General features: G+C 44.0%; 1 protein-coding gene and 1 pseudogene across 16 annotated transcripts in view; one reads left to right on the top strand and one right to left on the bottom strand.

The window, feature by feature from the left end:
- Positions 1–15602, top strand: part of PPIP5K1 (diphosphoinositol pentakisphosphate kinase 1) — a 55337-nt gene that overhangs the window by 17796 nt on the left and 21939 nt on the right. For 5 of the 16 annotated variants that reach the window (XM_077127662.1, XM_077127650.1, XM_077127652.1 and 2 more), the window contains 11 exons: positions 1631–1772; positions 1957–2180; positions 2507–2634; positions 2843–2957; positions 3127–3234; positions 3882–3998; positions 4217–4381; positions 6092–6241; positions 6871–6961; positions 9707–9832; positions 10566–10628. In XM_077127662.1, the coding sequence (XP_076983777.1) occupies positions 1631–1772; positions 1957–2180; positions 2507–2634; positions 2843–2957; positions 3127–3234; positions 3882–3998; positions 4217–4381; positions 6092–6241; positions 6871–6961; positions 9707–9832; positions 10566–10628 (1429 nt within the window). Of the gene's footprint in view, positions 1–1630; positions 1773–1956; positions 2181–2506; positions 2635–2842; positions 2958–3126; positions 3235–3881; positions 3999–4216; positions 4382–6091; positions 6242–6870; positions 6962–9706; positions 9833–10565; positions 10629–14221; positions 14405–15602 lie in introns of all 16 variants that reach the window. The other 11 variants (XM_077127653.1, XM_077127664.1, XM_077127655.1 and 8 more) reach the window with 11 other exon arrangements.
- Positions 796–1042, bottom strand: LOC143655129 (cyclin-dependent kinase 2-associated protein 1 pseudogene; annotated as a pseudogene).

The following is a 15602-nucleotide window of genomic DNA, read 5'->3' as shown; positions in this document are numbered from 1 at the left end:
CTCTCCACTATCCATCAAGGACAACATTCTGTGGGAATTTTTTGTTGTTGTTGTTAATGAAAATAAGCTTTATTACATCTAGTAATAAATACATACAAAGATGCAAACAGTTTTAGTCATTTTTTTTCAGACATTTTGATCAACTTTCAGGAAACACAAAACTGAAATCTGTATACAATCTCAGTATGAAAATTTTCAGGCATCCTTGTTAGGTATGATAGGTTGCTCTTTCTTCTGTATTTATAACCAGTGCACTTTTTAAATTGACTTCACAGCACTAATAGTCATGCAAATGCTTAAGAAAAAAAGAAGTTATATTAAGCAGAATCTACACAGTATTGCCAAACTTGGGACCGGCTTCTAAGTAAAGCGTGCTGTCAGTATTTACTAAGAACAGAATCCTTAAAGTTGTGTTAGCTAATGAAAAAGAACAAAGAACAATTTAGTTACCATAAGTGTATTCAAAAAAGAAGATGCAAGTGAGATACTGGGATCTTGAAGTCACACTACAGTTTGATGATAGGTAACTTTTTCAATAATTCTTTTTTTTATCAGTGCTTTAGGGTAAAAAAAAAACCTGGGTACTTCCTATTTAAAACACAAATCCTAATCAATTACAAAATCTGTTCTCAAACTTTAAGTCTAGGTCAGAGCCTAGTGAACCACTCACTGGAGGGAAACAAGGAAAAATAAAAAACTTAACACTGAAAACAAGACTTACATCTGAACAGGGGAGATGAACTGTAACTTCACATCTTGTAAAATGATGGAAAGCCTTTAAAGCTACCTAGGCGGCTAGGATCTGGCATGCCGTTCTGTTTCAGCCAAACACCCCTGAACCAGTCCTTTAGCATGAATGATGCCTTGTATTAGCCTCTCCATGGCACTCTCGCTCTGATCTCTTTCCCCAACTCTTCCATGATGGCCAGCAACTCAGCATATTTGCCATGGGGTACCTAGCTATTCCCTGTTCCCTGGGTGTAGCCAAGGGGGGTTTCCCATAGTCATTCACCAGCTGGCGGTACTGGGAGGACATTGCCATGCTGGTGGAAGGAGAGTGGATGCTTCCAGCTATGTTGAGAGAGGCAGCGGGTATGTGCGCGTTCGAATTCGGTCTGTAAGACGTCCCCGCGGGCGGTGGAGCTGCGGGACAGGGCCCGCGGGGGGGCGCAGCGGCCGGGTGGGCGGTGGCGGGGCGGCGAGGAGGCGCGGCCTCCGCGTCCCTGCGCCGGTCCGTGCACCCGCCGAGCTCCCGCACACTTTCTGTTGTGGACGGCTCAGACCGCACCGGCAAATATTTTTTCAGTGGGAATTTTGAGGGATTTTGGTTTAATCTTTATTCTCCGGTATTTTCTATATGTGTTTTAAAACCTCTAAGAAAAAAAACCCTAGATTTCCTTTATTCCCTCTGGACTCCATGATTTTTAAGATAACCTCTCTTAGGTGACTGTGTGCTAGAGCAGTCTCCTAAACTGAAGGCCCTGAACTACTGGTATGTCCAGTAGCCTAAGAGTGCTCTTTGAAATGAGCCAACTTTGTGTTGCAAGCAGTCTCCTTGTGTATAATCTCACAGGTATCTTGGTAATGGGTACTGAGCCTATCTGGCTTTTCTTCTCTCTGTCTCCCATAGCTTGCTCCCACTAGAAGCACTTCTCTGCTCAACTCCATGGCTCTCATCCAAAATCCTGTGAAGATCTGTGATCAGGTATTTGCCCTGATTGAAAACCTCACTCACCAGATCCAGGAACGGATGCAGGATCCCAAGTCTATAGGTGGGTATGATACTGCTCTGTTCCCTTCAAGGTCTCAGATATGGATGGGTTTCTCAGGTACTCCTGACTCCTCTCTTAAATGTCTAAGACAACGCATCCTCATCTTTCTGGGTCTGCTTCAAAGTTGTCAAGGTTTTTAGTTAGAGGCAAAATCTTTGGCTCTGACTGCCCACCTTCCTTCTAGACCTACAACTCTACCACAGTGAGACACTAGAGCTAATGCTACAACGTTGGAGCAAGCTGGAACGGGATTTTCGACAGAAGAGTGGGCGGTATGACATCAGTAAGATCCCTGACATCTATGACTGTGTCAAATATGATGTGCAACACAATGGAAGTCTGGGACTTCAAGGCACAGCAGAGTTGCTACGTCTTTCTAAAGCACTGGCTGATGTGGTCATTCCCCAGGTATGTCTTATACGCGAGATCTAGTTTGGGGCTAGGGGTACTGGGGAAGGAAAGAGAGAACAAGTGGAAAGGAAGAGAGGTGTGGAAACCAGGGGAAGGAAACTTAGAGAAGTAATTGGTTAAGTTGCTACAATTCTCAAGGTCCACTCTGGCTCTGGGTAAGTACAGAAGGCTAATTGATGAGAAGCCTGAAGAGGCAGAATGTGGTGGCTCTGAGAGAGGCCCTAGACCTGAGGTGAAAACAAGCATGATGTTGGGCATGGGAGGATGAGGCAAGTGGAAAACAAAATTTGTTGAGGTACTTATTCCTGGCCTCTGGCCCCTAGGAATATGGGATCAGTCGGGAGGAGAAACTGGAAATTGCTGTGGGCTTCTGTCTTCCACTGTTGCGGAAGATACTACTTGACCTGCAGAGAACCCACGAGGATGAGTCTGTCAACAAGCTGCATCCCCTGTGAGGGAGGGCTGGGAGGGGTGCTGGATGGAGGGAGGGACATGTCAGGGAGCCCTGGAGGAACCAAGGCTGGGACAGCTTGAGGAACCAAGAATAGAAGGGATTCTGGAATGGAAAAGAGAGAAGTCTTTGAGGTGGGAGGAGGGAGTTTGTGAAGGGGTGGGAAGAGGATTATCTAACTGTATGAGTGACTTAGTTATTATCTCAGGTACTCCCGAGGAGTGCTCTCCCCAGGTCGCCATGTTCGAACTCGTCTCTATTTCACCAGTGAGAGCCACGTCCACTCCCTGCTCAGTGTCTTCCGTTATGGAGGACTTCTTGATGTAAGGATCCTCCTTTTACCTTCAACTTGTGAAAGTCTTTTTCCAATATTCTTTTATTTTCTTCATGCTTGTTTTTTACTGCAAGCTTTCTCCATGCTCGTTGGCTCCTTGCCCATTCCCTGATTCCCTTGTCCTTGGACCACGGCTGACCTCTTCTTGTATTTGATAGGAGACCCAGGATGCACAATGGCAGCGGGCTTTGGCTTATCTTAGTGCTATCTCAGAGCTCAACTACATGACCCAGATTGTCATCATGCTTTATGAGGACAACACACAGGTGAGGACCCAGTAGGGTGGGATGAAGAGAGAGCCTTTCTCTCTACTGTTACTTTTTAGAAAAAAAGTTTCTTTTCCTTAAAATTTGTAGGCTCTGGATAGATGTGGCACCTAGAGCACATAACACAGAATGTCCAAGAGGTTTCTACTAGAACAGAATATGTTTTCTCGGATGGTGTTGAGCCAGAGAAATATCCTAGCACATAGCTCAGGCATGACATCAATAATGATGCTGTAAATTAGCACCAGGGCTGATGCTATTAATTAGTCCTTTTCCCTCAAACATTGTTACGTATACAACTTTTTCATCTGGCTCCACAAAGATATCTTTAAATATGCTGCTGCATGCACCATAGCAAAGTTGATTTACTATGGGAGATAAAGGAAGGGGTTGTAGAATTGGAAGTTGGCAAGTCACATGGAGTGATGACCCAGAAACAGTAAGTACTAAGGGAATGAGGATTCTGTAACATTATACTATGGTTAAAGGGAAGCTATAGCAAATCCATTCCAGAGTGGAGCCAGACACTGAAACCTCAGTCCTAGGAGGATGTATCCTTTTGAATTCCTTTCTGTTGCCCCTGCCTGGTCTTCCACCACCATATCCAGCTCCTCCGAACTTCCTCTTAATCTGGTAATGTCCTGTAGGATCCCTTATCAGAGGAGCGGTTCCATGTAGAGCTGCACTTCAGTCCTGGAGTGAAAGGTGTGGAGGAAGAAGGCAGTGCCCCAACAGGCTGTGGATTCCGTCCAGCCTCTTCTGAGGTGGGTCAGAGTGTTGAGAATTGGGATTGGAAAATTTAGGAACTGAGTGGTGGGAAAGCGGGAAACAGGGAAGGAAGAGGGTTGCAGAGTCTGAGTTTAGAGGGTTGGGAAGTCTGAGTTTAGGAGGCTGGAGAGTTGGGGAGTCTGAGTTTAGGAGGCTGGAGGGTTGGGGAGTCTGAGTTTAGGAGGTTCTCTTATCTGTGCCTGTTGTTGAATAGAATGAGGAGATGAAAACAGACCAAGGCAGCATGGAGAACCTGTGCCCAGGGAAAGCATCAGATGAGCCAGACAGGGCATTGCAAACTTCACCCCAGCCCTCTGAGGGCCCTGGCCTCCCAAGGAGATCACCACTTGTTCGTAACCGAAAAGCCGGCTCCATGGAGGTAAAGGAAGGGGCTTGGGTGAAAGACTAGAAGGGGTGGAAGTGTTCCTAGGGTGATGTTCATGTATCCCTTGAATCCCTTCAGCTGTTCCACCCTTAGGCACCTGAAGCAGAGTCTTCTTGCCCCTATGAATGTGTTTTACTTAATCTCTCTTTCATAGCCAGCCCCCTAATAGAACTCCTTTAAGCTGGTTGCTACTCTGAGGTTAGAGATACCTGTGAAGAATGCTTGTGAGATGGCTTTAAGAAATGAAATTGAAGAAAAGGGCTTTGAAGAATTTGGAAAGGAAGTTCTTTAAAAGAAACTATAAGTAGAAATAGCACGAATTCTGATGCTGTGAGTTTTTTATCTGTAAAATAAGAGTAATGTGCCCTCTTCATTTCTTCATTGCCTTAAGTAAAAAATACAGCTTAATTAGGGACAAATACGTAGCCCTTTCATTTAGTTCTTTTAGGGTTGTCTTTACTGTCATCCAAGAAAGGGAATCAAATCTGGAGGTCTGTCTGTCTTCCTTTTGTTCTGACAAGGTTTGTCTACCTAAACTCAGGTTCTACAATTCTTGGAGTTTGCCTCTAGCCTTGATTCTAGTTCTCTAGCTTAGAGGAAGGAACTGTTGTTATTACATTGTGTCCAGATAACTGTCCTGGGATTTCTCTTTTGATCCGTTTGTTCTGGAAAGATTGTTTCCCTCTTTGAACCAGTGACACACTTTTTGACCCAATGATTTATCCCTCTCAGTGATTCTGACTGGTTTATTTGGTTCCTGCTCTGACCTGATAAATCTGTTCACCTGCACCTATCCATCTTGGAGAAATTGTTTTTTCCATTTTAGGGATATCTCAGAAACTAGCTTCAGCCAGAGGTTTAAAGTTTCAGGTTTGGGAGAACTTGAACCACGGTCTCATTTTTGGACTCATCTTTTGCTTACTAATTATTTTTAATTGGATTTGAAATTGTGAATATGCAATTTCTTTAGGTGGGGTAAGCATTATTTCCTCTTTAACATATATTTGTGACTATGTATCCATCATACTTTAGAACCCTGCAGACTCATGTGAGATAGATCAAATGGACAGGATGACACGTAATCTTCCATCAATAAATTGCTCATTCACATCCAAATGTACTCCCCATTCACCTGGTCTGCTAGTCTCCCTGGAACTGTTGTGCTTGACTCCCTTTTTTCTTCTGTTTTAAGTAATCAAAAAACACAGGGAAAAGGAGAGCTACCTCTATGTCATCTCTCATACTTGATGAGATTGACTTCTTTTATTCAAGCCTACAAAAAGATTCCTTTTGTAATTGCATTCCTTCCTTTTAGTTGCTAGTGTTGCTTATATCTTTGCTTATTCAGAATGCTGGTTGCCCAGGATGGTTTCCTCAGCTTTGCAAGAAAATTTTCTCTTTGCACCTTGGTCACATAGCCTTATAATCCTTACAATATTATTTCCTCTCCTAGCTCTATAAGTATAGGTGTTGGACAGTCTTATCCTTATTGACTACAATCCTTTCCCTCATCCCTTCCTCTCCTCTTGTCATCTCATATTTTTGGACTGTTTAGATTATGAAACCTGTAGTCTTCACTGCAGTGTGCCCTAGGTGGTCATCCTCTCCAGCCCTATAACTAGCTCTGCCCTATGGGCACTGGGGCTTTTGGGAACCTGGGGGTTAAAGGAGCCATGACCGGCTTTCCACCCGGTCTGATTGCAGGTCATGAACATGCAGTGCACAGGGAGCCTGGACCTGATCCCCTTGCGGGGACGGCGCCGCCGGAGGTCAGGAGACCTCCCCCGGCATTCCCCAGCCATCGTCCTACAGCCCTGGGCTGTGTCCACCACTCACCTTGCGTCCTGCACAAAGGTGTCCCCTCCCTACCTCTCCTCCCTTTCTTGCCTTCTGTTGTTGCTTGTTTGGGATCTAGGGGCTGAGGACACTGTCAAGGTGGGGTGTTTGGTGGGGTCAAGGTGGGGTTTTGGCCCTCGTGGGCTTTTTGGAAATCTGTTTCATGTTTCCAGGAGTGAGATTGTTAGAAGGGAGGGTTTCTTGGTTCAGATAAGTGTATGGTTACTATAACCATAGTTGTCACATAGAAAGAAAAGAGGGTGGTCAGATTTTATTTCTTATTTGGAGCTAAGCTATTGTGGTAGGCTTTCTGAGTCCTGGGGATGGATAGGAAAAGATTAGGGAACTCTACTTTGCTGAGAACTAGGAAGGGTTGAATAATGATTTATCAGATTTGGGATGGGAAGGACTGTGGGTACAGGCATCTTAGAAATAGAAGTACCTTCTAGTACAGGTTTCCCTTGGACAGTTCCCTCCAAAAAGTACACTTTCCATTCTGTATTCTTTTTTCTTTCCCCATGAAAATCCTTTGGTCCCTCTAAACTTCCTGATACTGCTTGACTTTGTAGGGGCAGGAATTCAGGACCTGGGTTTTAGACTTCTGGGTTAAGGTGGCAAAATGATAACAAAGAATCCTTTTTCTGCAGGTACTTTCTGAAACTTCATCCTCAAGGCCTGGTGGCTACCGGCTCTTTTCATCTTCACGGCCACCAGCAGAGATGAAGCAGAGTGGCCTAGGTATGGTCTTCCAGTGTCTCTCACCTGATATTGGGAAGGAATGTCTGTCTGCTCTTCAGGATTTTATTGTGGGAAACCTTAGTCATGTGATTTGGGATCATCTAGTCACTGATCGTCATATAGAGGTAGTGAGAATTAATTGAGAGAGGCCCTATTGAAGCATGAACTTTGATCCCAGATGATGGTTTCCATTACAGAAAGGTGTTTGAATTTTGGTTTTCTGTACCAATACCCATTTCTCTGACTGAAGACTATTTTCTGGCTTTCCCTTTTGTTCCTTATCTGTCCCTCCATCCTAGCCCAGATCTTAAGGGACCATGGAGACTCTGAACCCGTCAGAGTCATCAAAGACAGAACTATAAATAAAAGTATATGTGACCCCTATAACTGTATTTGGAGAACTTGTGCCATGTCTTACTTTGAAATATATTTTTCACATTCCTGCTCCAGCTCCTCCTACTTCCATGCCTTCTCCTTCATCCTCTCCTCATCCCATAAACTTTTCCCCTTTCTTCCTGAAAAATGAGGGGTAAATCTGAGATTGGTGTAGTGGCAGAAGCTTCTCTCAGGACTTTGAGGGAATGTCTGTTGATTTTTTTGATCCCTGGAGAGAAGTGGAGAACTTCGTCAACCTTTACTAAGAACACAGACTGCAAGAAGGATCAAGCCTCAGAGGGTATTGTATTCTTTGGGTGGGGGAAGTGGTCCTTGGGAGGGGCTATATCTAAACACAGTGACTTTATGATCCCTTCACTACCAACTGGAAGGTAGAGACAATTGTTTGGGATCTTAGCTTGGTCCCTGGCTCTTTCTATCTTCTTATTTTTCTCTCCATTTAGCTCCTCTCATTTTTCTGTTACTTTTGTACTTGGCACCCAATTTCTTAATGCCCAAATGGTTAACATTTGGACCAGCATGGGGAGAAAGATTTTGGTATCTTTCCAGGTTAATTTTATGAAGGTAGGTTGCATTCTAGATACTTGAAATAATGTGGATGGTTTGGGGCATAAGAAATAACAAATAAGTAGATATGGATTCCTCCTCCCAGAAATCCCAGTAAAGAATAAGTTACCCAGGTGGACTGGAAAAGAGGATATATGTTTTCAGCCCATGTGAGTGAGAATGCTATCAAGAACAAGGGAGGGGTGTGGACCTGGGACAGGTTGACAGATGGTGGTATTATGATTGAGACTACCCTCTGAGATGATCCGAGAACTGGCTAAAGCAGAGCTGGCAGAGTTGTACCAGGAAACTATTCAGAGGAGGAAGTAAATGTAGAACAAAGCTTGGGGTAGTCTGGAACACAGCCAGCTCATTTTAGCTTCTCTGAAGAAAAGCAGACATATTCAGCAACCCTTCTAACTCTCTGGGACCCCATTCCAGAGCTTGTTTGATTACGAAAGGTAGGAGAGATTGTGAATCCTAGAAACTGAATTCTAGGGTTGAAATTATCAGCCATCTTAACTTCTGATTTATATGGTGACCCCTGAAATCATGGCTCCTTCTTTGTGGGCTCAACAAAAATTGCCGTCTTTTTCAATCCATCCATCTCCTTTGTGAATGTTAGTTCCTAAGCCAAACCCAGGATCTTAGTGAAGATGGATTGGAAGTAGGGGCAAACCCTAAGAGCTCAGTTTTCAGCCTTGTCTCTTCCTTCCTACACTGTCCTTGTAAGCTCTAATGGGAGAGGAAGTTCTAATCTACTTCTAGATCATACTGGGGACACTGACTGGCCTGATTTATTTTCTTCAGAGACTAAATTTTATTTACTCCTCTAATTGGCAATCAAGTTCTCTTTTTCTTTCTTATACTTCTCTGTGTGGGCTTTTGGCTTTGGCATAGGGTTTATAAGATAGTAAACATTTGAGAGCAAAAAACAGGTCTCTTTTGTTGTTTACTTCTCACTTCTTAGAAGGATGCTTAGTACTCATAAGTAGATATGCACTGCATATAATCAGCTTACTCTCTGCATGCCTTTCAGTTTGAGTCCATCTTGACTTCAGAAGTGACATTGTTTCCTCTTGATGAAAAAATTACTTGTTTTCTATTGAGTGCCCTTGGTGCTCAGAGTTAAGAGGCTGAGGTTCAAGTCCAGCTTAGCTCCTAATAAACTGTGTGACCCTGAAAAAAGAGAAGAGTGAGCTGGATGATCTCTGAGTATCTTCTGGTTTAAAAAATTCAGTGAGTCTTATATTTTCTTTCATGGAAAAGAGAAAATGGCCTGAAGGAAGGTAGAAGGGAAGAGATGTTGAATGAAGAAGTTAGGAGGAATTGGAAGGGTGCCAACTGAGTGATCAAAAACTGGTCTCCAGTTTTGATCAAAGCTCTTTGCCTTTAAGCTTACAAGGAACTAGATTTCTGGGTTTCTCAAACCCTATATTCATGATAAGGGGCACTGAATTCAACCTAGGGTTCATAGAAGAATCTACCTATTCTTCTGACATTTTTGAGAGCCACCTGGAGAGCGTTGTCTACCTTTTCAGTAGCTTTGAATCCCTTAATATGACTAACCCTGCATTTGTCATGGCCTCTTGTCTTTGCTATGTAGCCCCTTCAGGAGAATCTCCACTTTGCTTGCCAGTGTGGCTTTGAACAGTAGTGAAAGCTATTTGTGATTATGTGTAGTGGCCACATGGTGGTGGTTCTGAATGGCTATTTGTGTGTCTTTATATTGTCATGTGAAGTTGTACTTCTGTTTAGTAGTTGCAGCTTTGCGTGGCTACTAATGCACTCCCGGCCTTGCAGGCTCACAGTGTACAGGGCTGTTCAGCACCACAGTGCTGGGTGGTTCCTCCAGTGCCCCGAATCTTCAGGACTACGCCCGCAGCCATGGCAAAAAGCTACCACCTGCCAGTCTGAAGCACCGAGATGGTATGTGGGTGGGTTTTGGGGGGTGGGTGGGCAACTCCTTTCTTCATTTGTCCCTACCCCCCCCCCCCCCCCAGCAAGGACACAACTCGAGAACTATTCTTGCTTACGATGGCACTGACACTGGCCTCGTAACAGAGTTTTCTTCACTAATTATTGATGGGGAAAGGAACCAGGATCCCACCCATTCCTCCATTTGCATTCCCTCTCACCATACAAGTACTACTTATTAATGCTTATCCCTTCATAATCTCCCACATAAAGCCCTGCTGCATCAATGTACTCCATCTTTGTACTCTTTCCTGGATTCTGGTCTATAGGATAATGCCAAGGAGGATAGTCCATGGTCAGGAAGAATGCATTGGAGCCTTGAATAAAATACAGATTTAGGGCTAGGGAAGCTGCTCAACGAAGGAAAGAAAGACAACATGGAAAGAGACTGGGGTAGAGATGAAAGTTTCTACATAGATTTTGTTTCCAAATGATCAGAAAGAGGATGTGGTGGTGAAATTAGGGTTGTTTGTGGGATGGTCATATGGTAGAAATGACACACAGATTCCTAAGAGTGATTATAACAAGGAAAAAGCTTGAAATGTGGTAGTCAGGAAGTTGAGGGATGGGGATGGGAGCAGGTCACATAACTAACTGTAAACAGTAGAGTATATTGTAGGAATCTTCCAGAGCATAGGGTGGGGACATGGGTGGGTATAATCCCCATGATGTCTTTTCTCCCCAGAGCTCTTGTTTGTCCCGGCCGTAAAACGATTTTCTGTGTCGTTTGCAAAGCATCCGACTAACGGTACGTTTGCTTCTGACTCAACGTCATTCCTCCCCAACCATGTCACCTCCAAACACTTAACCTCTGAGTTCTGACACTGATTTTGCCTCTCCCTCCACTCTGTTGACACCTTGCTGTCTCTGAATAAACCACTCACCCAGTGTCCCTCCTGGGTTGTTTCCCTTATTGTGACAACCTTTGCCTTGGCTGCAGCCTGGCTGCCCTATCACTGTTGCAAGTCAAGATCTTACTTCCATAGCTACCATCATCACCATTGTGTCAATTTTGTCAGTATCACCACCAAAGCATAGATTATACCTTTCCTTTTCCCATCACATGACTTTCAGCTTTGTACAGACATGATAATGGTCCCCCTTCTTAGGAAGAAAATAGTTTCCTGGATTATCCCCATTTCTTCTCTTTTTTTTTCTTCACCCCTTACCTTGTATAATTTTGATCTTCCTATGTTTCCTGCAATTCTTTTTGGGGATGGAGTGACTAATTTGTTCCTCTTTGGAGCAATTGTGCAGTTCCCAATGCCAAAGTCTATCCCTAAGTGTATTGGTCTTAGTATACAGTTTCCCATTTCCATATCTCTGTCTCCATTGTGCGTATTTTATGTAGCTCTCCCCTTCCTGACATCTGCTTTATGTTATTACTAACCTAGGGCCTGGGCCTGGAAAACAGGGGCCCAGACTGATTTGGGGTGAAAGAGAAAAAGAAAGGAGTAGGAAGAGTGGATAAAGAAAAAAGGATAGTACCTTAAGTTTTTTCAATGTGGTTTCTATGTATGCACCCTACCCAGGGTACTACTTTCTTAGAGAAGCTGGAAATGAAGGGTTGAGAAATCTACTGGAATTCTGGGAGAACTTAAGAATGAGTAATAATTCAAGAATTTTGAACTGGGTCTGCTCACACTATGGTGGGAGAATTTGGAGATCTGTGTAAGCTGAGCGCTTTGGTCTCTTTATAAGGTATGGGCGGGCTTTCTCTCTGTTGAGGTTTTATCTTTTGTACCCTTAGTTTTCTCTTAGTTTGTATCTTGTCTTCATAAATCCAGTTTTGTTAGATATAGTTTTCTTCTGTCTAAGAGCTAAGACTCTTAAAGTATCCTGGCTTCCTGGATGAGAAAACCTCTGGGTGCTGATTGCCTGCTCCCTAGCCAGTAGCAGCTGCTAGATTTTACTTTAGTCAGGCCATTCCTCTCTACTTGGTGCTCCTGAAATCTCTCCCTAAGTTGACTAGCCTACACTTCCTCAATTTTTCCCTCCAGGCCCTCTTTTGCACCTGTGATAGGAACTTCCCATTCAGAGTGGCATGATGTTGCCTGCTCATTTATCTTCAAGATCTTTAGGCCTTCATGTGCCACTGTGACCTCAAGAGTGGACCCTGATGCACTAATCTGAAAACCTGGGACTTGGATTTAGGAGACATGTTACTTAGGGTTCAGAATATGGTACCAGGAAATTGGGGCCCTGAAATCAGAGCTGAATCACTGGTGAGGATCTCCTAGTTCTCAGGCTTGACAAAAAAGACTCAAGTTCATAAAACAGAACTTCAAATCTATTATCTGCAGTTCCCTGAAGCTGTGGTTTAGCAGCCTCATCAGTTGGAAAAAATAAGAATGATTTTTACCAAAAGGAAGAGAGAAAGTGAGACCTGGACAATTCAGTTATAGTACAGGAGAGTGCTGTTAAAGATTTCTTCCAATAACCTGTATAATTAGTTCCTCAGGGGTCCTGTGGCCTCCTTTGTTCCTCTGGCACTTGAGCTTGGAAGACAAAGTGCTTGAGAAGCCAGAATCTGGGATCTACCTGCTTACAACAGAAGAGCATTAGAGCTATTATGCATCTCACTGAAGAAGAGGATCTAGATTTATGGGTCTTCAGAACAATATGAGGACTCTACCCCATGGCCAAAATCTTATTTGACTGACCTGGCAATTATAGAGTGGATGCTCTGTGTGCAATTCTTTGTGGCAAATTTGCCACGGCAGTGTGCCAAACTTATTGTTCCATCATCACCATCTTACCATACTGTCTAATTTTGAAACAAAACTGGAAAAACTGAAACTTGCTTTGAAAAGGAGGCAAGGCAGTGTTGGCTCCTTGCTCTGGTGGAAGGTTGGTTCTCGGCTATCCTTGTGTCTTTTCTTGATAAGCTTCTTTCATCCTGTGACTAAATTACATACACAAGTATGGCACATTACTAAACTGCATGCTGAACTCACCAAAGTAAAAAATAAAGTAAGAAAAAGACTGGCTAATCTGCATCCAGAATATCAGTGTGTGCCCATTGAATTTGCCAAGCTCATCACCTAGGGACTCACAATTGGGTGGCTTTTGGTACAGTAAGTGCTCAACAGATGAACCTCATTAGAACTGAAATCTGTCCTGACTTCCAACTCAGGTCTCTGGAAACCATAGTCCCATGAGGGATCAGCTTGTGGGAAGAATTCTTGTCTGGGATTTCTGAGCAGTTATTCTCAGCTACCTTGATCCTGCCTTCCTGAATCACTACAGTTGGTCCTCTGTAGCAACATCCTGTACTCGAATTCTTACCCATCCTCACATTAGGTCTCAAAAAATCTTTTCCCCAAGATCTTTCCATAACTGTTTCTTCCCCCCCGCTTCCCCAGTGCCCGTTATTCCTCACATGCCTTTCACTGCCTTCAGCCTTTTGCAGCAGAATTGCAAGCCTTCAAAAAGTTGGCCAAGTAACAATAATAATGAATGTTACAGGATTGAGACTTCTCTACTCACCAGCTGAACAAAGTGCAATTAGACTTATCAGCAATGGGAAGAAAATATAAAATTATCCAACTTTTGGCCTCTGTAGTGGATTCAGTGTTTCCCAAGTCCTGAGACTTACACAACCATTTTTAAAAATCTGTTTATCTGAACAAGAGTAAGGTAAAGAATGATTAAACATTATTGGCATTTCCCGCATTGTTTCCATTTTTTACATGTTCCGTTTAAAAAGGAATCCTGTGCCTGTTCTCTTGTTAATCTCCTGTGCCGGCTACCTAGCGCCAGTCCTGTTTTTTGTAACTTGGAGTCTATTTCATAGGGCTTGGCCTGAGCTTTCAGGAGCCTTTTTAACTTCAGATTTTATCTTGATACCGTGTACCATTCTTGACTCTTTTCTCTGAATGACTTTGAATCTTTTCATCTCTATCCCAACCTTATAAATCCATTTGTCTGAAAATTAACCCCTAACTAGGGTTTGCCCAAAAAAACATCAGGGGCACTGAAGCTCGATCTAAGGCTCCCAGCCACAGAATTGCCAGTTCACCCCCATCCAGGATGATCTGACTGCTATCTGTAAGCATTGACTGAATTATGCTCTTGGGGAGAGGGGAAAGCCTTACTGTATGATGAATTCTCACTAGTCCCTTCTTTAAGACTCACTGTGTGATGCCAACATCTTTCTTCCTTGCAAGAGATGCCCAGTGGCTCTGACCATCTCTGCTTCTCTTTTAGCTCACCTTGGAGCTGAGTGGCCCCTACCTCCCAGTATGCTTGTGTCAGTCAGTGCTTCCCTCATTGTCTCTTCCTCTTCTCTTTCTTTATCTTTTGTGCTTCCTGCTGTGGTCCCTCTCCCCCTGCCTCCAGAACTGCTGGATGACCAGCACCCTGTGGTCCGGTTGCTGCGCAGTTTTTCCTCTGACTGCCCGGGGGGCCGGCCAGTCTCCTTGGATGCCACGCTGGCGCATCACCTGCACCAGTGCTCCTACCACCTGCGCCTCTTCCGGAACTGGCTGCGCTCAGGCCAGGATGACCCCGAGTGCCTCTACGGTACCCCCTGCCACCAAGCTGGCTGCTGCCACTACCCTGGCTGGGACTGACTGCTTGCTTATTGCACTTCTGTCAGGAGAGCCCACCTATGCCTTTCTCCTATATCCCCTAAGGTTATGTGACTTGCATTTAGTAGCTTGATTGGAATTGGGACCAGACTGCCTGGTAGCTTTAGCATTGGCTGCTCACCCCCTTCCTGTTCTCCTTCCTCACCACCCCTTAATGTTACCCATTCCCAAATTCTGTTCAGCATAGGGGAACTCTCTTGTCTGGAATCTGTTCTAATGTCTATAACCCTCTAAAACCATCATCTTCCAATCCAGACTTTTCCTAGCCGCTTTCAGGAGCTAGAGACTGTACTTCTCCTACCCTTCTGCTACTAGATGACAAGGGGAAATTAAAGCATAGAAGTTTTAGAGGCCCTATCTGAATGCTTGAGGTAAACAAGGGCAAGAGGACAGATGGCCAGGTATAATTCTTATAATTATGGGTTTTAGTCATTGCTGAACAGGAGGCTGAGTCTTTCACAGTTATTCTGTCCTGCTTACCCTAGTCTCTTTAAGGAGATGTAGAGGAGGTATAGGAAAGAGCAGAGATTAAAAAAATGGTTAGGGATGTGTGTTTCTTGATCCTCCATAGGTAAGTTTTTACATCAACAGTTCCTGGGATTGAGGTTACACATTTAGGATCATCCTTGACCCTACCTGTACTGGTGGACCTGCATTGAAATTGTTAGATTTAGAGCAGAGAATCAGCATTTTTCCTTTATTCTAGGGAGTTTGCCTAATTTTTCTGCTAGAGTATAGAGATCCTAGCAAGTCTGGGTTCTTCCAGTGAGATCAGAAGGGAGAAGCTTTGGTGTGACGGAAATGACCAAGAAAGAACTTCCATCCCCCAACCTGTTCATGCATGTGGTTTTCCTGGGCTGAGCTTCATGTGTATTGCATGCTCTCCAGCTTGCTTCCAAATATTCTAGCCTTTCTACCCATATCCTAAATCTGCATGAACCTCTCCTTAGATTCCATCCCCGCCTCTTTAATCTAGTTCTCTTGTTCATGATCCCTGAAATCTGCTGTTTCTTCCCAGCTCCATGACCTTCCTACCTCATGTTGGACCCTACAAATTCATCCCTTGCCTCTGGACCCTTGTTTTATTTAACCCCAAACACTAGGAGCAATGTAGGTGCTTACCTACTTGG

The sequence above is a fragment of the Tamandua tetradactyla genome, chromosome 14 (genome assembly GCF_023851605.1).
Source record: "Tamandua tetradactyla isolate mTamTet1 chromosome 14, mTamTet1.pri, whole genome shotgun sequence".
Lineage (NCBI taxonomy): Eukaryota > Metazoa > Chordata > Mammalia > Pilosa > Myrmecophagidae > Tamandua > Tamandua tetradactyla.
This window is presented reverse-complemented; position numbering and strand designations above follow the sequence as displayed.